General features: G+C 37.6%; 1 protein-coding gene across 1 annotated transcript in view; it reads right to left on the bottom strand.

Annotated features, from left to right (window-relative positions):
- Positions 1 to 3,977: 3,977 nt before the first annotated feature.
- The window catches only part of abcb7 (ATP binding cassette subfamily B member 7), a 73,420-nt gene continuing 54,217 nt past the window's right edge, over positions 3,978 to 23,180 (bottom strand). Inside the window, exons 12-16 of the mRNA XM_088649014.1 lie at positions 20,766 to 20,895; positions 20,099 to 20,270; positions 13,901 to 14,004; positions 11,503 to 11,610; positions 3,978 to 5,462 (exon numbers count right to left, since the gene is read on the bottom strand). Coding sequence (XP_088505140.1) covers positions 5,247 to 5,462; positions 11,503 to 11,610; positions 13,901 to 14,004; positions 20,099 to 20,270; positions 20,766 to 20,895 — 730 coding nt within the window. The 3' untranslated portion in view covers positions 3,978 to 5,246. The remainder of the gene's footprint in view (positions 5,463 to 11,502; positions 11,611 to 13,900; positions 14,005 to 20,098; positions 20,271 to 20,765; positions 20,896 to 23,180) is intronic.

The following is a 23,180-nucleotide window of genomic DNA, read 5'->3' as shown; positions in this document are numbered from 1 at the left end:
AACAATGAAGATATAAGGAAATCCTAAAAGGAGGTTGAATGAGGCCTCTCAAGGGATGCAAAAGTCACAGAACAGTTTTTAAATAAGATTCCTTTGAAGGCCCCCAGAGATTCAAGCAGAGATAGTTACTTAACTTAGATGTAATTCAGTAGTGTACAATTCTGAGTGCCTTTAACACATTAACTGCAGCAGTGGCAGAGTTTTTTTGTGTTACCCTATAAGGAAAGGGATGTTGCTTCAGGAAGAAGGGATATATTTGTTAACTAGAATGTCCACAGGTGGTCATATCCACCATCAATTACCCTGTGTGTTTCTATCAGGAAAGAAAACCATGGGTGGACAAAGATATTTGCAGTAAACTTAAGGTGCAGACTGCTCCCTTTCAATCAGGAGACCTTCAAAAAGGAAAGGTATGACCTGGAGAAAGTCAGCAAAGTGGCAAAATAGGAATACAAAGAAATTAGAAAAACAGCTTGGGGGCACGGACTCAAGGCACATGTGGCAAGGCTTGCAAGCCATCACAAACTACCGTATAAAGGCAACACCAGCGGAATGTCTGCCACTGACACATCTCTACAAGATGAACTGAACACCTACACCAACTTTGAGGCTAAGAACACCGAGCACGCTGTCAAGGCTCCCAGTGAACCAGGGGACTTTGTGTTACAGCTCTCTAAACATGAAGTGTGTAGAGCCTTTAAGAGAGTATAAACCAGTGCAAAACAGCTGGCCAGATGGTACTGTATTTCCCTCATGTCCTTAATTCCTGTGCAGGTCAGCTATTTCCTGCATAGACAGACATATTTGATCTCTGTCTGTCCCTGTCAGTTATACCAGAGTGCTTCAAGAAAATCACCTTTGTGCCATTGCCCAAGAAGACCAAGGTAACATGTTTGAATGAGCGTCTTCCAGTGGCACACACTCCTGTGGTCATGAAGTGCCTGTAAACCCTGGTATTGTCAAATATACTGTAAATCACAGATTCCCACTTCAGTTTGCTTATCATCAACTGAGCTATTTGAGCAGTGCCATATCACTAGCACTACATACTGCCCTCGAACAGTTAGACAGGTGGGACACCTATGTTAGGATGCTATTTATAAATTACAGCTCAGCCTTCAATACAATTGTTTCCGCCAAGATGGTCCCAAAACTCAGGTATCGGGGATTATGCAACTGGACACTGGATTTCCTGATGGGCCAGACCACAGGTGGTGAAAATGGCCACCAATATCTCCTCTACAGTGATCTTAAATAGTAGAGCTCCCCAAGGTTGCTATCTCAGCCATAGGCTGAGCTCCTTGTTCTCCTATGACTGTACAGCCATATACAGCAGCAACCACATTACGAAGTTTGCTGATTGGGCTGATCAGCAATAACGATGAGTCCCCATATAAAAGTGAGGTGAAGCATCTGACACAGTTGTGACATGACAACAACCTGGCCATGAATGTCAACAAGACTCATTGTGGACTTCAAGGGAGCCCAGAGGGAGTCAGACCGAATCAGTTTGGAGAGCACAACAGTGGAAATTCTCAGCTGCAGATCTTCACCAACTTGGTTTGGTCTCACAACATGAAAGCCTGTCTGAAAAAGGCACAACAGCGCTTTCCCTTTCTGTAGTTCCTAAAGAAATGTTGCATGGGGAAGCAGCTAGCTCATAAACTTTTACAGCAGCATCCAAGAAAGTGTCTAAACTAGTGAAATCACTGAACGATGTGGCAATACTACCATACATGACAAAGACGCTCAACAAAGGATTGTGGCAATGGCACAGAGGACTATAGGATGTCATTTACCATCAAACAATGAGATCCAGACCATTAGTTGTCACAATAAAGCCTGATCAATTATTAAAGATCCCAACCATCCCAGCCATAAACTATTGTCCCCCTTGGCTCTGACAAGCAGTACCACAGCATTAAAGCACAGACCACTAGGCTTAACAAGTCTATAGCTTTGGCAGAGACATCATTAACAGGTAACTGAATTCGAATTCGATGCACCTCCACACTGCACTTTTTACTTGGCTACCACATATTTATTGTTCTGTCTCCTTATTGTTCTGTGCTACCCGTTGTATGTTGTGCTAAGTTATGCACAATGCTCACCCATGACTATCATTATTTACTGTTTTGTAATGTACTGTTCACATTGTGTGGTGTTGTCTCTTTTTCTATGTTCCAAGAGAATCACGTGAATAAAGATCACAATCAATATGTACATATGGCAAATAAACTGCCCTCTCTCAAAACGATCAGCTATACAAAATATCCAGCTAGCTAGTCAGTGTCAATAACAGTTTTACTGTGAGAGATGTGTAACCTCTCAACTTGAGGAAAAAAACAAATTTGAACTATATTCTACACCCCTGAGGGGTCTGAAATCATCAAGGCAATGGTGTCAGATGCCTGTAAGTGGGAAAGCACAGAGTGAAAAGTGAGGAAAAAAAATCGAACAAAATTCTATAACCCCGGGGGGACTGAGGTTCTCATGGGAAATAATGTCAGGTGCCTGCAAATGAGAATGCACAATGAGAAACTTGGGGCACACCTAGATACTGATAGTAATGCTTGATATGAACTGTGGCTCCCTGTGCAAATGCACAGAGAACAGCCAATAGGTTATGATTATTTCAAGTCTTGTCTAGGACATCTCATCTTGTATTTCGGAGTGGAAGGTAAACCCAATTCTGTTTAAAAATGACATCAGAAATATGTCCATTCTGCCTGGCTTGCCAGAAGGCAGTCGCACCATAGAGGAGCAATCTTTGGATGGCAAACAAATGGAGAATAAAATGTAACTTCATACAACAAGTTCATAGTCTCGCTGGATTCTTAATTCAAAGACATCTCCTAAGAGTGTTGGATTTCAGGCGCAGACAGACGGCTGAGAGTTTGTAGCAGTAACCTGAGAACACGGATAAGTCCTCAATATTGATCTGTTGGTGAAACGTATGGCTAAAAGAATCGAGCCACTTAGAGCCGTTTTTAAAAGTAGATTCACTGAAGTGGGGAAAAAAAGTAAAAATGTCACAGCACTCAAGGGTGTTTTCTTATGCTTTGCTAGAAAAGTGTACAAAAGAAACCACCTGAGAGATGAACATCAAATTGCAATGTCCTGAGAAACGAAAAAACCACAGAACTCGTAACGGTTCCATTGTTCATCTCCTATATGAAAAGCTTTTGCCCAAATGTCTTCATGAGGAATTGATGCCATCTGACTGACAAGCTACATGTTTTCTAAATTAGCACCAATACTTTAATTGCTTTAGATACTGATAACCTTATTGTAAAACCACAACTTTGGGCGCTATTCACCTATTTTACACCTCATGATACAAAGATTGTAGTTCTCTGCAGGCAAACTCAAATTTATTTTGTATATGGGAAGTCATCTGCCCTTCCAAACTGCACTGTACTGAAGAATTTTGTATAAGCAGGTTTGTTACAGCTGGCCACAGTAGCAAATAAAGGCAATGCACTCACCGAGTTCATGTTGTTTTACATAACTCATTAACAGAATTCAGGAAATGTCTTTTTATGACTGGAAGAAAACTCGTGTCCAAGTCTGAAGGGAAATACGTAACATTTTTATTCCCCTTAAATGGCTTGTGAACTTTCTTGTCAGTTTAATGTTTGCAATCATCTAACTCCCATCTCATAGCTCAGATGGGCTGTTTGCTTACAAGGAAAATCATATAGATGTACTGTATATAGAACAACACACTCCAGTATGTTTGTACCCTTAACTGCCCAGAGCTTCTGAGTCTGAGTGTATGCCTGTGAACTACTCAAAAGAGAAGCATCAAGGCATCTGAATTCAGACATTTTTAGAAATAGGTAATTATCTCTGACAAATAATTGTTCATGATGAGCCATCAATACTGTGATATTTCAATATTGCTTAAACTCACATACTGACATGATGACAGTAGGTACAGTGAATCCAGGTCTCTTCATAGAAAAAAAAGGAGAAACTGTTGATATAACACTTTAATTGCAAAATATGTTCACTGAAAGCCAAAATTGAAGGGATACATGACAATCTTACTGAAAGAAAAGAAAATTGCAAACAACTGTACTGTATATATTTTGGGGGATTTTTACAGACCTTCACAACAGTAAAAAAACATTTATTACTTTGTTCTATCAGTCCTAAAAGTACATGTATATGAACTAATGTGTTTCACTCTCTTGCCAGGCTCATTCCTGTAACATCATAACAGACAGGACAGAGACTGGCATGGCCTGTGCATCTGTATCCTAGATTCTGGGTTCAGTAATGTTAGTCTATTTAGAGTCCCCAAATGAGGATATTACATTACATTAAAGAATTTGATGAACTGTTGGTTTGCAAATACACAGTTTATTTGTACTATATCCACTGTTAGTCCACCAGCTAAGCAACAGCCCCACATTTTAACAGTACCTCTGTTTCAAATAAATCTAAAAAGTAGGAGGATTCTTGCTTTATTTGTCTATTTGAATTCAGATTGTCAACATCTCCCCATAATTTTGAATATCACTGTACATTGATTATATTAGTACATTTTGGAACAATCTCGCAATGCAAACACCTCCCATCCCAATTATAAATTTTTAAAAACATTTTATCAACGCACTCTACTGATATGTTCACATTAAGCAGTGAACTGAACCTTTACCATTTTAGCAAAACAGTTTTGGCTGCTCTTTACCATTATCTATATAACATATAAAACTCTGAAATTCCAGTATTCATTTTACTTCCAATTTAGGATTTAAAAAAATAAACTGAGGTGCACCTCCAGTGCACTGTCAATAATGCACCAACAGCAGATTTAAATTTCAACCCTCACTTAAGTGAAATGGTAACCATCCATGACTTCAATAGGGGTAAACCCACAGACAACTTTGCTTTTCCATTTCTTCTTCTTCAAAGAAAACCATGGTTGTGTTCTGACAATTGTATGGATGGATACACTTATGTTGCACCTCATTTACAATTTAGCCCCCGTTGCATTAGTGTCTCCATATTAGAGAAAATATGAATCTACCAAAAGTGTCACTTTGGAAGCAGGGGGCAGATTTGAACAATCTGTCTCTTAAATGGGAATGTCCCTTCAGACTGTTCCAAGGACCATATTGACAATCCTGTAAAGCCAGGATACAAAACAGGAGAAGGACATGTAATCCTATAAATAACTCACTCCTGAGTCTCAGTGCAAAATACTGCTGTATTGTCCATTAGCAGACACACTCCTCTCAGCAGGAACAATTCCCACAACCCTTTACGCTGTTGAGGATCTCCTCCTGGAGCTTCTTCCTCTCCTCCTCCTTGCGGGAGAGCCTCTTCTGCTCCTCGCTGGGCAGGCTGTTACCATTCAGGACCTTGCTGTTCTGCGTGTGCCACAGCTCTGAATACAGGCTGTTGGGGTTGCTCAGTAGAGACTGGTGACTTCCGCGCTCCGCCACTCTCCCCTGGAAGTGGGGAAAAAACATAAAGGGCTGATCAACAAGGGCGTGTGATGGGAGGAGGGCTACATACAAAATCCTGAAAAGTGCCAGGCCCTGAAAAAAATGACTTCAGAAATGAATTCCATTCATCGGCTCTTTAACGTCTCTCGGAGCAGACTCGTGCTGCTTGAACATTTTGTCCTCAGTAGTAAATTCCAAAATTCCAATTAAAATTACAGCAAGATACATTTTTAAGCCATCGCTGTGTCATATGTTCACTTTCACAGACTGCAACAGTAGACAACAAAGCACTTCCTATGTTACATAGGCAGAATTCTCAAAGTTAAAAATCAGAAACAATTCACAAATACTCCAGGCGCCTAAGAGAAATGTCTTTTCTAGTTATGGCCTTGCTGCTGTTCAGTTTGTCTAGGTTTCTAAGCCCACAGAAAAATTTCACTCTTTCCACGTGATGCTCTGCTGTTTTCCTCCAGTGTCTTCCACTACAGCATCACTATACTTTACATGAACATCACTCTTCTACAACTATCCAGAGGGCTTTGGAACTAGAGCTAGAATTCTAGAGGAATCTGACACACCAGTAAACACTTCAGTGGCAAACACTTCATGTGAGACCACACAGCACTGACTGATCTCTTGATTTACTTGTGAAACTGGCTAACATACTGCAGGTGTGTTAAATTTATCATATAAGTTAAGGTACTGAAAAGAATATAGATACATGTACCTTTACAACTGCCAAAGTTTGTTTTAGAAAATACACGATTAAAGCTAAAAAATAAGGCTTAAAAGTCAGCATACAATTAAAATAACAGTTGATCATAATCAGGTGACATTGAACCTGTGCAAACAGTACTCTTTCCTACTTTGCGAATGCCGGTTTCAGATAGAACAATCTTAAGAGAGATTGCCTTCCCCTGATCAGAATCCAGAAGATATGTAAATCTGTTACTGAAATTCTAAAATCCAGGTAGAGAAATATGTAAAGCAATAAAAAGAAAATACATAAAATGTGACCTTTATATCTTTAAAATAATATAAAAATTCAGACAATTCCTTTCACAGCAGTGAAACATTATCATTACCTAAAGGCAATTAAGTAATTCTAAGATCAACTTCCACAGTGGTGTGCCAGCAATATCCATATTACTTCTATCACAATAGCCTAAGAAAGTGTTTATGGGAACAAAAATTTGCAGGAAAAGAATAAATGCAGAAGTCAGGAGGTCTCTGCCATGGGTAGGTTTTTATGACTTTCTAAATTTATTCGCTGTGGTGTCAGAAGCAAGACTACATCAAATTACAGGTCTGATAAAGAGAATTCATATTCAATGTTCCAGACAAAAACAATTTAAATAAAAGTGATTAGTGAATTAATATTTCCTCGCAGCAAAGTGTAACTGCTTGTAAATTAGGGAAACCATGTGTCTGCTCTTAATTTACATATGCCAACACAGATTGAAAGACAGGAACAATGACTACTTAGTACTAATGTTACCATCTGCCTACAAATAAACCTTCTGGACTTTGGACAGGTTGGCTAGAAACTTTCTGCTAGCCTATGAGCATATTCCTGCCCTGAAATGCCCCAGTTGCTGTAGCATCCTCATGTACGTGTTTTTATTAATCCTGTCTTGGTTACCACAGAAAAGCATAATCCCTTCAGTATACTGTAGGACCAATACTATAGATACAGTACAACACCACTAACAACTCCTAAACCTAATTTCAGCTGCTTTTTAGACAGATTGCCATATTTACATCCATCTCTTAGTGAAAACCAGCCCTTAAACTGACTGCTGCCTTCTGACAAAAACCTTGTGTTGATCTACTATAAACATATTGCTACTGCATATAAGATATTTTCCAATCACCTTGGGGAGGGGCATACTGCATAAACAATCTGTACCTGTACCCAGGTAAAGATTCCAGTTCAAATCCACAGCTTTGTGTTTGGGCTTAAGAAAAACAATCATTAACAGTATTCTAAAGATGTGAGGAACAGACATTTGAAAGGAAAGAAACGTGCTGTACAGACTGTGTGTGGGAGGCAGCAGCAGGCCTTTCACAGAGAAACACATTTAATTGTTTTTTAATGTCCTCTGCTTTCCTTAGCTATGATCCTCACAGGAATCTGCCAAGAATAATTCAAAGGCTGCATTTTAAAATAGAAACAGCTCATGTTGTTGACAGTGAATACGTATATCATTGTCTCTGACAAGTTGCTTCTATCTTCTGGGACTTATGTGGTCAAGCAAAAAACCTCAATCTGTTTCTGTACAAAACACAAAAGCAGACGAGTGACAGAAGGCTTTGTGGAAGTTTGAGGGATAAATGTGTTCATGTAAAGCACATACAATGCGGAATCTAAATGGACAAGGTCTAACAAACTAGACTGTCACTTGAGTTGGTGCAAAGCTAATGTGCACGTGTTTTCCCTCATTATAACAACAAACAGGGACCTAGTAATCCAACAAGCCAATACCAGTGAGTTGTGGCGAGTACACCCACACATTAACGCACGAGCGCCCTCCCCCCCCCAACATTATCATTTGCTTCCCAACCTTTTTACAGATATCCGCCCACAGAATCGTCAAAGACAAAGTATACCACAGAGAGAAGAAAATGGAGGTGCCAGTAAAGGCATGTGTAGATTAAGACCCTTTATTTTAATGAGGAAGGAAGAAAACCTTACTCCTTCTGTCACAGAGTTCCCCATCCACCAATATTTCTTCCTTTTAGGTACTTACTCTAACCATTGGATTCGAAGCCCAAGAATGTATGTAATTAATGCACTATACACATGGACTGCTCCTCAAGATAAATTACACCATATGATAAAGAAAGAAAATAATATAGCAATACCTACAATACCTGAAAGAAATTCCAAATTCACTCCTAACTAATAAAAGATAAAGCTAGGGGCTTGTGCTCACCAGACCCACAAAAGGGTGCAAACATCATCAGTATCTACTAGAAGACATATGCTATTTTGGATACTAAGTGCAATCACACTGAGCTGACATAATGCCCTGTTGTGTGTATTGTTGCTGTCCATAGTCCCATTTGTATGAAACATTTGTTTGCAGTGCACAGGTGTCTGAAAACTGCTGGCCAACAAATTGTATCCTAATGTTTTTGGACTCCTATGCTTCTCTGAAAGCTGTTCCCCTGACTTCTCAGGCTCTCTTCTGGACCAGAAGTTTTAAACAAACAATAGCTGCCAAATGCCAGCTTGGATCTACAATTCAGACAATGTACCTTTCTATTTGTAAAGCATTTAGGATTTTTTGGGGATGAAAAGTTCAATATTAACAAAATCAATTATCGTCATGTAAACATCAAGAGCAGAAATTCAGTTGAAACAATCCATCTTGCACTAAACAAGATAAACTAAGTATCTTGTCTCCAGGTATAAGCAGTTGAATTCTGTCACTGCTTCCAACTTACAAGTAAATCACAAGTAATGGGTAATGTTCCATAAAATCCTTCGTGATCTTCAATTATTCCTTGACACAAGTGGTACCTAAGCACCTGATATAACAGTCAATAAATGTAAATGTAAACTTTATTATAGTGTCAATAGTGCTATATAAATATCAAATATTTAATAAAAATAATATTTTGGGTTTCCTTTACAAAGAAAAAGGTCATAAAGCTAAAGTGGAGAGAGAAAACTCCAACAGGAAATGCATCAAAGATTGACTGTGAATTTTCAAAGATTTAATCATCAAATGATTGAGGTTTACAGCCATTTACTTTTAATAAAGTAAAAAACAAAAATATTTTTTAAATGTATTCAGTGATCTCCTTCAGAAACACTGTAATTAAAATTTTAATTGGAACCAAAAACGTTAGATCACCAGCTTTAGAAATTTGTGTCTTTTTGCCTATCTTTACAGCTTTCAGACATTAATGATAATTCTCCATCAGAGGATTACATCTGATCTAGGAAGTCTAGTCCCTTTTTATGTTGAATTTTTTTCTTTAGTGCAGGCAGATTAGAGATCAAAAGCTTGGCTATAGCATTTTCAGATCAGTCCAAAGTAGTTGTAGTAAGCTGATATCTAGGGATGGCAAAGTTACAGGTGAAGGTCAAGAACATTTATTTCTTCAAGAATTCCAGAGCTGAAGTTTGGCTGTTGTAGTGCTGGAAACTTAACATTTCTTCTATACTGTATGTCATACAAGCAAATGACTGCATTCATTTGTTCTTTGCACACAACTAATAAACACCTGCACTGCTGAAAGGCATATTCTGCTTTCTTCAAATACACCATAGTCCAGTTTTAGGGTGAAGGTTAATTGCATCAGGCCAAATATTTCCTAGCCAGCACAGAGGGTGGGTGGTGGTGGGCTGTGTATTTGGCCTCTGGCTTCTAACACTTACATAAATGATTTTATGATTCCAGACAGCACAATTGCCAGCGATCATGGGTTTTTCATCTATGTAGATATTTGGAACGATCACAGCTAAGGATAGGTTAAGTCACAATCTTTGATTGAACAGTATGCTGAAATTAATAATAATAATTGCTTACACTTATACAGCGCTTTTCTGGACACCTTTTTTTTTAGGATCACCTCCACCACCACCAATGTGCAGCATCCACCACACATCAGCTATCAGTGGGGGGGGGAGAACAGATTAATGAAGCCAATTCATAGATGGGGATTATTACCATGATTGGTAAGGGCCAATGGGAAATTTGGCCAGGACACCTGGGTTGCATCCCTACTCCTAACGAGGAACGCCCTGGGATTTTTAATGACCACAGAACGTCAGGACCTCGGTTTTAGGTCTCATCCAAATGATGGCACCTGTTTACAGTATAGCGTCCCCGTCACTATACTGGGGCATTAGGACCCACATGGACTGCAGGGTGAGCTCCTCTGCTGGCCCCACTAACACCTCTTTCAGCAGCAACCTTAGTTTTTCCCAGGGGGTCTCCCATTCAGGTACTGACCAGGCTCACAACTGCTTAGCTTCAGTGGTTTGCCAGTTGTGAGTTGCAGAGTGATATGGCTGCTGGCTGCAAGTAGACATGTTGATTAGCATTCCTGGCTCAGACCAAGAACTGCAGCATTCTGCTGTGTTCTGGTTAGACAAGGATCAATTTCCCCTCTGTTTCAATGATAGTGATTTTAAAATGTATTGTAGATAAAGAAAATGGGACATTCAACTACAAAATACAATCAGAAAATTTCTAAAAGATCCTTGTGCACACCATGATGTACAAAAAAAAACTACAAAACAAAAATAAACACTGTTACTATCAACATTGCCTTGCACTATGAAAGTCCATGAATTCTGTTTAATACAGGCTATGAAAAAGACCTTTTCTATTCTTAACCTAAAAAATTGTTTTACAGTATTTGTGGACCATGACATTGAAGTAGGATTTATGTAGCTGTTAGTGCTTTTTCACCCATAGTAAGTCTTTTCCTGATTTCCCTTATTTGTTTTCTAAATGCTTTACAAATGTTTGCTTTCTGTCAATCATTTTCAAAATCCAAGTCTTTTTTGTCAGTTTTTGTTAAATTCTATTTGGTAGTAAAGTCTGATTAATGTCTATACAGAACATGACTGCAACTAATTGCAATTCAAATTTTCATTTACATCCAAAAGGAAGTCAGGCACTTCAGAAGTAAGGCAGAACACACCCACCTGGGTGACATGCTGCAGCCATTCTGCACCAGAGGCTTTTCTAGACAGCTTGCCAACCCCGAATCGTTACCATTGTAGCAGCTGACTGCAAACCAGGAGTCTGCCTCATAACTATAAACAACAACTATCTGACCAGTGACCCTCCCAAACTTCTCTTTCCCAGTCTGTGTGCCTGTGTGTCTCATGGAGAGCAAGCTGGGGTATGCGAAAAGACAAATTCCTAATGCAAGAAATTGTCTATGGCTAATAAAGTGATCTTATCTTACTTCAGTATTCACAAAATAACAAAGATGCATTCATTGAATGACTATACAATGATATAATACAGCATAAGTCTGTCACGTTCAGTTCCGGAAACAAAAAAAAACATTTTACCTGATTCAGGACAATGATTTCATCTGAATCAACTGTGGTAGATAACCTGTGAGCAATGAAGACAGATGTGCGGTCTTTCACCATATCTTTCATGGAAGTGAGAATGTTCTGAAAGCAAGCAGCACAATAATTACAACACAGTAAGACTTAAACATTAAGCACAATTAGTCCCTGTTGTAAAACAGAAAAAGTCCATAATTTTAGGCTCAGCCCTTCCCCCCATTCCGGCAGTTCTTTTAAGCATATTCAGTTTTTTCTCTTGCTTCCCTGGAGAGTTCTTTGTTTGCCTTAGTAATATGCTGTTAGGACATGAGTGACAGGACAGATATGAAAAATGCCTTTAGACATAACTTAAGAGCTCCTATAAAAAACGACAGAAGACCAGGTATATAAATTTCAGCTACAGAGACAACTTTAATAAAGGTTTACCTGCATATAATTGTTATTTTAAATTGGATTAGTTTATGTTAGACTGTGAAATACAGAGAAGAAAGACACGTAACTGTAAAGACACCTGCATATTCCCTATCTTGATTATCATCTGCTGGTTGCATATAAGTTTGATGTTCTGGGTAAGTGGATTTCACAGAATCCTCTATAGACATTGACAGACATAGGAATGACAATTTCAAGCTGGATTCATTAACAATCTTAAATTAATAAATAACCAATAGTAGTTATAGTTTATCAAAACCAAAAAGCATTGACCAGTTTTATAATGTAATGGCAGTATTGACATTTTCTTGTATACATCTCAGGTTATTTTTTTCTCAGTGAATTTATGTTAAAAGTCAACATCAGGAAAAGAGAAATAAATGGTGATAGCCATTAAAAGCACAAGATGCCTAAACATTATTGCAGCACAGTGTTTCTGTACTGCTTGGTTGATAAAATGTTAAATTAGTATGAACTGACCAAACAAGTAAACAAAATATTCCAAACTCCTAGTGTATTAAATTAATCACACGACCATCAGACGTGGTTCCACCTGTCTTTCAGATAGCTCTGCAAAATCTTTTTGTGGTTCACCCTCAGAAGACGTTTCTTCTTTGCATCCTTGCCAAGAATGCCACATCCATGCAGGAGATGTCTATCAGTAGTTTTTGACACTTTGCCTCTTGAAGATGCCAGTGTGTGTTGGAGATCTCAGTGTGTTGCCTTTTCAATATATACAGTAGTTGCCACCCAATTCACAGGCGTACCCAGAGCTGTAAGTAACTGTAACCCTTATGGTTTCTAAAATTCAATTATTTATGAGAAACATGACTTTGCTCTGAAATGCAACTACAATTTCTGTAAATATTTTTATAATTGATTTAAGAAAGACAGATTATCTGATCCACAACTCATTCTGTTAGAGGGCGGTTTTTGTTCTTACTTCAATGGGGGTATGAATGCATGTGAAGGACACTATTCATGGAATTACAATACAGTATGCTTACGCTTTTCTTGGTTAGGGGATTATTATCATAGGAGAGGCTGTGATGTGAACAATTGTTATATTTTGCAGTATATACCTTTTATAGGTAACTTATAATTCTTAAACTTTTGTAATACAGACCAACTATGTGAACAAGTAACTCAAATAAGACAATAAAAATCCAGAGTTTAATGAAAACCATAAGGCAACGGCAGCCCTCTAGAACCAGGACTGAGTACAATATTTAGTGCTGTGAGGTTGTTAAGCAGATTTTACTAACTGCTTTGAACCTAGGAAAGGTTAATTGCATTAAATTACCTAATGCTCAACTACAAAACAGTTTCTTGTGTGCTTTGTTATTCACTTTTGTATCTCAGATTAACACCTTCAGCTTCACCACAGGGGTCCCCTAGACTGAATTATTAATGTTTCTTATAATTTAAAACACATTTAAAATCTTTCAAAGATGACAAGGTGCATCCACTTTTTATACACCAATTAAACCTTATGATTAAACACATTAATTACAGGATTGATGCATGTGTTCCTTGTTATGAGAAGATGTGTTCTTAGTAGTTAATGACTGATATGTTGATTCCTTAAATATATAAAAGTGGGCCCTTTTATGGTTGTTTTAAGGTTTAGTGATGGTCACTAAATGGTCAGCCAATTAGGCTTCACCTATGGGATTTACAAAAACCCTAATCCAGACCTCCCAAATTAGAAAAACATATTTTATCTGTTAAAAACAAACATTAAGAAATGAAAAAAAAGATTAAAAATCTGTAATTTCACTGGTGAAATGTTAAGTGTGTCCTGCTATGTTTTACAGAAAGACATTAAAGGTGCAACAGCACTTGTCGAAGTATATTTTTATCCCCTCGTCTCCATCGGCTGTTCTGTATAAAAACACCATTAATCAGGTGATTTGCCATTAACCAAGACTATTAAAAATAAAGCAAACTTTTACGCAGATACCTCCTCAGTGATGGAGTCTAGGGAGGAGGTGGCCTCATCATACAGCAGGATGGGGGGGTTCTTCAGGATAGCCCGGGCAATGGCCACTCGTTGCTTTTCTCCTCCTGTGACAAACATATGATAACAACATGACAAATCCACCCTTTTAGTGCATTGGAATGCTGTTCGATTACCTGTTTGGTTCTTAGAGCAGGGGATGCTAACAGGCTGAACAAGCTCATCAAAAGAGCAAGCTCTGTCATTGGGTCTGACCTGGACCCCCTGGCGGTAGTGGCTGAGAGGAGAATGGTGCCAAACTGGGAGGCCATAATGGACAATGTCTCCCATCCCCTCTATGACATGCTTGTGAGAATGAAGAGCACGTTCAGCATTAGGCTGATCCATCCACGGTGTGACAGGGAGAGCTACAGGAGGTTATTCTCACCTTCTGCCATAAGACTTTACAACTCATCCACTTTGTGTCTGGGCAGGGGCAACATTAATATTGACCTGTTTTTGGACTAAGCAGTAAACTCTCCACATCTGGTTTGTCCTGTTAACAACTGTTTGTTGTGCAATATACTGTATGCCAGGGACTTGTGCAATATATTTATATTTATAATGTGCAATACAACTTTTTGTGTACTGTTCTGGTTTGTTCATTGTATATTCTGGACTGTGAGCAACGCTTTTTAGTGCACGTCTCACTGACTGTACTGATTGTATTATATGTATTGTATTGTTGTATTATTGTATCATTTCCTTACACTGTTGCTGTGTTGACTGTATTAAGCTGCTGTTTCCCTCACGGGATCAATAAAGTATCTATCTAACTGCCTGTGTGCTTCACCCTTCAAGTAGTAATCTATTAGTAAATATCCATTACATTTTCTAATCAGCATGGTAATGGCTATGAAAAGCAAAAGATGTCTAAGCATTTTTGCTACACAGTGTAAAACACATGTTAATTATTCCTGTACTGCCTGGTTGATAAAATGTTAGATATGTATGAACTGACTAAACAAAACATCAAACTCCTTCTAAAGTTAATTAATCGCACAGTTATACAACAAAATTACAGAGAGGTGTACATGAAGTGAAACATCATCAGTGAAGGAACTAAAAAAACAAGGATATCTGCATAGCAGACAATTTGAACTGGCCATGCCAACATCATTTCCACATTTCCACAATTCATAACATCTGCTATAGGCCAAAAGGATTTGGGGAACCACACTTCAAAAATGAACACCAGGTTGTGATACCTTGGTCAAATTGTGACAACGTCTCAAGTATGTATAGTATATTTGCAACTGCTACAAAGAAGAATAGATGCTACAAAGAAGAGTTTGCAGTAAAACCTATTCTTTGCAACATTTTGTTTTGAGTATGTTAATGATATTTTAAACAGTCTTCTGATTCCTTTCAAAACTTTTAACATGATTTCCAAGTGGCTTCATAAATTTGATTGCCACCATAAAGACGGTAATGATAAGTCCTAAATAAGGATGTTTAAAAAAATCATACAAAACTTAATGCATACCATTACCAAACAAAAAAATAATAAAAAACAATCTTCAGTCAAACTGTCTCGTTAACCTGAAGGTTGCAGGGCCTAATAAGCAGCAGAAGTTTCTTTGGGTACATGTCTGAGCTTAAGGCCACAGCGTACCAGGTATACACTGCTGTCTGAGAAGCACTTTATTAAAGATAAAAATAACTCATAACAGACCCATGAGTCCAAATCTAATTGGTGCTTAGGTGACCTGTAGCACTCTCAACATAACATACTAATTTGTTACACTTGCGGGGGTACTATCATGGATAGAGAAGAACACAAAGGCTTTGAGCTGCTGAGTTCCACTATTCAGATCATCCCTTCAGTAGCAAACTCACTGCTGCACTTAACTTAATATCCTCATTTAGCTGAACATGCTTAAACTACCATTACACCGTCAAATGCAGCAATTGTAAAGCAGGCACTAGAGGAATTTGTTCTATTTTGAAAGCATTAGGTTTCTTCTATTCCCTTGCAGATATCTCCCCAAATTGCAAGTCAGACTCATCACATTACCTGGTCCATACAAGAACTGAAACATAATCAAGCTATTAACTCACACCTCTGAGAGAATTCCTCACATAAAACAAAGTAGAAACCTAGGACCCTGACCCTTTTGAATGAACTTTAAAGTGCAGAGTTGTCTTGAGGTGAATCTGACTCACCAGACAAATGCATCATTCATTATATTTTGAAACAACTTCCCCACTGAGGTAAAGGGAATCACTGACATAAAAAGATTCACATTTCAGAAGCTGTTAAGCTAAATTTAAGGATTACGGGAAAAAGATCCATCTTCTAAATTATTTCAAAAAGCTTGGTTTCTGACAGGTCCTTTGACCAGCTCTGGATTGTTACTGTGTGACTGCCCTTGCATAAACTCAACAGAGCTCTACCACAGCTATATTGCTCCCAATGGTAGAAATGAACAGGTCTAATAAATCACTGCAGAAAACAAAAATTAGCTTGCACTCACCACAACAAAATAAGATACAGTACAACCATGAGCAATGCAGATGCTTTATGAGTGTGTGGCAAATGAATCTTAAATGATGCAAGTAGGCATTAAGAAGGTTGCCAAAAACAATACTGATCTTGTAGTGTTACAGAGGATTAGTTTAAAAGACACAAAGAGAGAGGTACAGAACAGTAAATGAAAACGGTTACAGAGCAGTAGAAGATATTAACACAAGGATGTTTACAAACGAGAGAAAGTCATTTGGCCTATCAGGCTTGTTTGTAAATTAGTAGCTGATATATCCAATGTTGTAATTCATTTGTTTTTAATTGTGTACTACTATTGCAATTTATTTCCTATATGCAAAAAGACAGTAGAGGTGATGTTAAGTATTAGTGAATAATATTAAAAACAGACATACAGGCATAAAACAAGTTCCCAATAGCTTGTATTTGATCCAACAGTTGATATTTGTATCAATTTATGGTAAATTAATATGAAATGTAAACATTTACATGCAACCCTCGTTCATTGTAATTCTCAGTTGTGAGCTCATAAGACTCTTATAAATTAGGGTTTTCAGATGTCAGAAAGACAAACTCTCTACCCATCCTTTACATCCTGCAGTGTTTTGCTTCATAGCAGCAGACATATGTAGCTGCAAATGGCACCAGGACTTTCACTGTTTTCCTAATAAACTCAGGATATTCTTCATTTAACTGAAAACTTGAGATGTTTCATCCACAGCTCTTATGCTTCTGCAACAAAAAGTGTCCATTTGTCAGTCAGTCTCTCAATCGATTTGTTATTTTGGAGCACGTTCAAACTGTGCAGAATTTCCTTACTAGTGTTGCTTGTGAACACTGATACAGTCTCGATACACTGTGCTGATGTTTCAATTTCAACACATTAAGGTCATCAACCACCACAATTAAACCTACATATTACATGTAACATATCAGCAAACTTCTGAGGCTCCGATATTCCCATGCTCATCTGTTTGTGCCACTTTATGCGTTTGTGATGAATCCTTCCCCCCCACACACACAGATCTATGATTTTGGCATCTGGAACCTGCATGCTGATGTTGAATCTGTTCAGTTCATCATGTATGTCTGCCAAGTAGGCTAATTTTGCATTCCACAGGTGGTCTTTGAAATAATCTACCAGCACGGAATTCTGACCTGGTCACTTGATTCTGCACACAGATCTCCTTTCTCCATACAGACCCACGGGAGAGCCAGTGACACTGGTATGTAGCAGGTAGCTGTGAGGCTGTCATCGCAGCAAAAACCCCATATTTCTGAGGCCTAGTTTTTGGGTAGCTCATTTTTACAACATAGAGTAAAACACTCAATTCAGGGCTTTAGTGTTTTCAATGTCAATGTTTCTCTCTGTAAAATGCAATGGGTTTTAAATTGTCTGCAATCTGTTCCAGTCTTGTAATTAGCCCACTTTTGTTGCCAATCAGAGCCTTTGTACAATCTGTGTGTGCAGTTATCCCGCTAAAGGCCATTTGTACTTATTTAGAAGATATACTGTTTCAGCGCTTCAAAAATGTATTCTTCGACTGACCGTCTGTGTTGACAGTGGAGGACAAGCAAGAAAATGTTCAACTTTGTTACTCAAACAAATATCAATTAACCAGTTAAGCCTGGTTTCCAATGTCCATAAATCTGTATACCTGAAGCACATAACCCATTAAGGCTTAAGCTCTTTCAAACAGTTGTACCTCAATATCCTCTGCCCTTACTTATCCTTCGATAAAAGGTGTTGTCTAAAACAGTTTTTGTTCCACTTGCCCATTGCCAGAAAGCGACTTGCAGAAGGAACAATTAATGCTTCTCTGTATGTGCTTCCGGTAATGTTGGGAGTCAACACTTGCTTTTGACATTTGAAACATTTGAGCCACCATTTAGAAGATTTAGTTGATCTTGCAACCAAATTATCATGCTTTGCTTTTGTGCATCTTCATAATAGAGATGGTTTCATACAGCCACCAATGGAAGGCTCTTCCAAGCAGATAACATTTAGTCAACAACTGTAAATCCTAAATCTAAATATGAGCCTTTGTATTTGTGAGACTTCTGTTATTTTGTTTTCTTTGGCCTTTTTTTCTTGACTGTGACAAACAAATCCATTTTTATTATAGAAGAGCAACCTAGTTAACCTGCTCAAAATAATCCAACTTCTGTTCTGCTCCATAAAATGCATGTACACAACTGACAGCCATCAACACACAATTGCAAGTTATATAATTTGAAAATGTATTTTTTTTTAACTTTTCAGTATCAGAAGACAGTTAATTTACAAATATTTCATTATACGGTATATAAAGAGAATCATGAAATGTACAATTATACAGTTTAAATGTAAATGAAACCAAAACCAAATCTATTTATTTGCATATTTGTTTTATGTACCCCCAGTAATAAACCACAGAGGCAAAATATTCCTAATGTCGATTTTTTTTAAGTACGGTTACACAAAATGTTCGTAAAATGGCTTAATTCTGTCTTTTTAAAAGATAATTTTAAAACGCAATTCATGTAATTTCTTTTATTAGGAACATACAAAACTTGATATTGAACTAAATAAATCAAACCAACTGCTAGGATTGGTTTCCTTGACTTTAGAAGAGGAATGCATTTTAGCATGTTACGATTTTTTCAAATTACGACCAACGGTTTCCGGATGTTCCACATCAGTAATTCTTAATTTTGACATCCATTATAGAATTCTGTGCTGCAGAATGGGTTCTGAATTAAGCACTATAATTGTAATTATTCAGAAAAGCTAACAGTGAACAAACTGAATGAAATTACAAATGGAATTAGACTTAGATGGAGGTATCCAAAACTGCTTATGCAGTCCTACTAGGAATAGTTGTGGCTTTCATAGCTTACACAAATACGGTCTTATGTGATGTGCTGCTTTATCTCCTACTATTCAAACTTCCACTAACTCACAACTATGTGGAAAAGAATATCAAAACTAGTATTTTAGACAAGTGGGTTCACATAAGAGCAAACCAAAAACTGATTAAACAAAAAAAGTACCAGAAAGCACAACACACAAAAAAATAAACCATCCAGTTTCAATTATTTGGAGCTCAAAGCAATTTGTGAAGTCTTTAGCACCACTGCAGGTTAAAGAAAGTTTAAATCAATATTAAATGTCAATCATTGGCTGACATGTAATTTCCAGGAAGACATCAAAAACACTACTGCAGTGATTTCTGTCTTACAAAGACTTTTACATGAGACATTGGTCACAGGACAAATGGAGCTTCACTGACTGAGTTTCAAGTTTATGGCCAGATGGCCAGTCACAGGAGTTACTTTAAATGTATTTCCTTGTTGGTTACATTTTACTTACAGTACCTAGTGGTGCACATGGTTCTAATGATGCTGCCTGTATTTGAATACACAGTCTCATGACTATAGCACTAAACATGTATGCATGTATGCTTCCTTATTTGTTAATGGGCTCATGTGGCGTTAATTGTATTATGTGATGTGTTTTACTTGCCTTTACAGCTAATTTCCCACCTGAGACAACAAAAGAAATGAAGTAAAAAGGAAGTAAGTAACATGCAGTCAAGGATGATGGCCATTGCTGATTGAGCCCCTTAAAAGGAGGATTTTGACATTCTTAAAGCATCAGAGGCGTTCTGGGGTAATAAGGATAAAAAGTTACGTACCCGAGAGCTTCAGACCTCTCTCTCCAACCTGAGTGTTGTATCCGTGAGGCATTCGGAGAATGGCGTCATGAATCCCCGCTAACTTTGCAACTCTGTACACATCCTCAAGTGAGGCGTGGATATTTCCATACTGAAGATTATATAAAATTGTGTTGTGGAATAGCACAGCATCCTAGAAATAAATAGGGCAGGGGTCAAGACATGTTGCATGTAAACCACATGCAGCATTCTAAAACACCAGAGTCCATATGGTGGAAAAGAGACCGGAAATGACTAATTCTGCATGAAAACCATCAAAAGCATTTGGCAATACAGGAGAAATATTTAACATCTGTATCCTTAACTGATAAAAAATGTATATAGATGATAACTAATTTAATAAACTTCCCTTTGATCCACATAACGTTCACTGTGACTAGCTAAATCCTAGCCACAACAAAATAGGTAAGTTTCAGTATATGATAAACATCCCTATTAAAAATCAATATATTTTTAGAAAAAAACTAAAATGCCATAAAAGGATGTTTCTAAATGCAAAGTGCAGATTTGCTGCTTAAAATTCAGGACAGAAAACTACATGCCCTTTTATTACAGTTCACACTGGTGTAACACGTGATGATATCTGGGGTAAACTGGAATGCCTTTCCCTTGGACAAGACTGTCTCACCTGTGGTACAACTCCAATGGCCTTCCGCAGACTCTCAAGGCTGATATCTCGAATATTCTGGTTGGCAATGTAAATGCTGCCTTTTTGAGGCTCATAGAAACGGAACAGCAATCTTACAATTGTGCTCTTCCTAAAAGAAACAGAGGAACACTACAACTGAAGATTTACAGTCTGAAAAACCACAGCAACCTCACTCACTGCTTTTATAAAACTGCGCACATGTTTTAAGTTTCTGCTTCTGCTCTTTCTAGTGGGCAGAGAACAGTGTTCTTGGGTCCAAAACGACAATCCTGATCCAATGTTGTTTCTACCAAACCTTACAACTGATGTAAACCAAGCTTTAATAAACCCCTAACTGAACTGAATATGTACGTATTGCCTGGCTTTGCAAATTTTACACAGAAACATTTCTTACAATTTTAACCCCACGACACAGAAATTTAGTAGTTGTCAAATTTGCGGAAATTGCCCATAGATTTTAGATTTTAAAACTGTTCATATCATCAGTTGATTGTCCGGGTTGCTTCTCTATCATTAAAGATACAAAACAAAAATTTGTTATTTAGACAAAATGTTAAAAATTTGCATATTATTAATCTAACTGTTTTATCAACATCATTTTCAATACTTAAAACAATACAAATCTTGGTAGCTGTGATTTTGAAGTGTTAACGAGAACATCCTCCATAATCTAATTCTGCCTCAATACATCTGTCATATGTGGATAATGAAATGCTGTATTTAATCATACTAATTTATTTTAAATAACTTATTTTACAAAATGTGTCGATATGTTTTATGTAACTGTTGCTCTTTGAAAAGGTATTTATTCTGGTAAATGAAAGTAAAATATCTACACATACTGTATGCACTGGCTTCCGGTCAAATTCCGTGTGGACTTTAAAATCCTCATGCTCACCTATAAGGCTCTGCATGGCTTGGCACCTCAGTACCCGTCTGAACTATTATTGCCCTACTCCCCACCACATAAGGCATGATTTGCTCTTCTAATTCTGCTCTCCCTACTGTCCCCCAAGCCCGTCTACATTGTATGGGTGACAGGGCCTTCTCCTGTTATGTCCCAAGCTCTGGAACTCTCTCCCCAAGGATATCAGAGTCACCTTCTCTAAACTCCTTAAAATCCAGACTCAAAACCCTCTTCTTTAGAAAAATCTTTACTTAACTGGTTCCATTCTTCACCCCTCTGCTCTTCTTAGTACCACCTTCCACGGTCTCCTCTATTGTTATTGTTGTATTGTTTTAATTGTAATTGTGTCTTATCTTGTGTATTCTTCTTATTTATTGTTACTGTCATCCTGTAAAGCGCTTTGAGAAGCCACCTTTAAAGGCTCTATATAAATAAAGTTTATTATTATTATTATTATTATTATTATTATTATTATTATTATTATTATATACTGTACCACGTGTTTTGAAAACATTCACCAGGTAATTCCACAAAAAGATTGTTTTAAATGGACTTTTCAAATTATTTTTTCATTTTCAAAAATGTTAACAAGCTTATGCTCTGGTTGACAAAATTGTCATCACTCACCCAATAATTTTAATAAGTTCCCATATTTCTTGCAACATTTTGCAAATATATTCAAGATATTATGAACTGCTGATGCCACTGCTGAGCAACTCAGGATTTTACCATGGACAAGAAGAAACCCCTTTCAATACGATTTTGTCAGCTTGTGCTGTCACATCTACATTAATAAAACACTGAGTAGACTTTTTCACTTATCCTATTCTGCCTCTAAAATTCAAAACTCTAAAATTCAATTAATCCCATTATTTGAGCTCCCTGGAGTAAGCCTGGGTTCAATTTGATATTGCAAAGCTAAAAAAAATAATTGTTATGGCTTAAAATGAAGTAATGTGCAGTGAAGAGAAAAGTGAGTTATTTCTTTTGTTGGTGATGTTTCTTAATCCCCAGCAGGACACAAAAGGATCAACAAAGAGCTGTCAGTGTTCAGCCTGCCAACTGCTCTTGCAATGCCCTAATGGTGATTAGGTCACTTTATTCTGCACACAGAAGAGGTCTCCTAATAGCAGCAAGAGTTTTGGAAAATTGTCTCGATCTGGAAATGGACTATGCTCCTATAATTGGCAGCTTTACAGTAGGGGAAAAAAAGCATGATGCTTATGACACAAAAAGTAGCACTGTGTTTGAACAGTACTGTCACTCCCCAGCTACCTTCCTTCTGCTTCACTGCTTCTTATGCTTTCCAATGCCTTTTACACAGCTAGAATACTTAAGAATCTGTCCTGCCATGAAAAGCATCATGCCAGCACTTAAAACAAACTTGTTTTTAGGAAAACAAAATGCCTTTGCTTTGGCATTATCTAAAATGCAAAAATGAAAAGATTCATCACTGGCCCATGCTGTAGATATCAATTCATAGTCTA

Source organism: Lepisosteus platostomus, chromosome 10, assembly GCF_059453375.1.
Source record: "Lepisosteus platostomus isolate fLepPlt1 chromosome 10, fLepPlt1.hap1, whole genome shotgun sequence".
Lineage (NCBI taxonomy): Eukaryota > Metazoa > Chordata > Actinopteri > Semionotiformes > Lepisosteidae > Lepisosteus > Lepisosteus platostomus.
The sequence above is the reverse complement of the archived record's forward strand: the minus strand, read 5'-3'. Positions and strand labels throughout refer to the sequence as shown.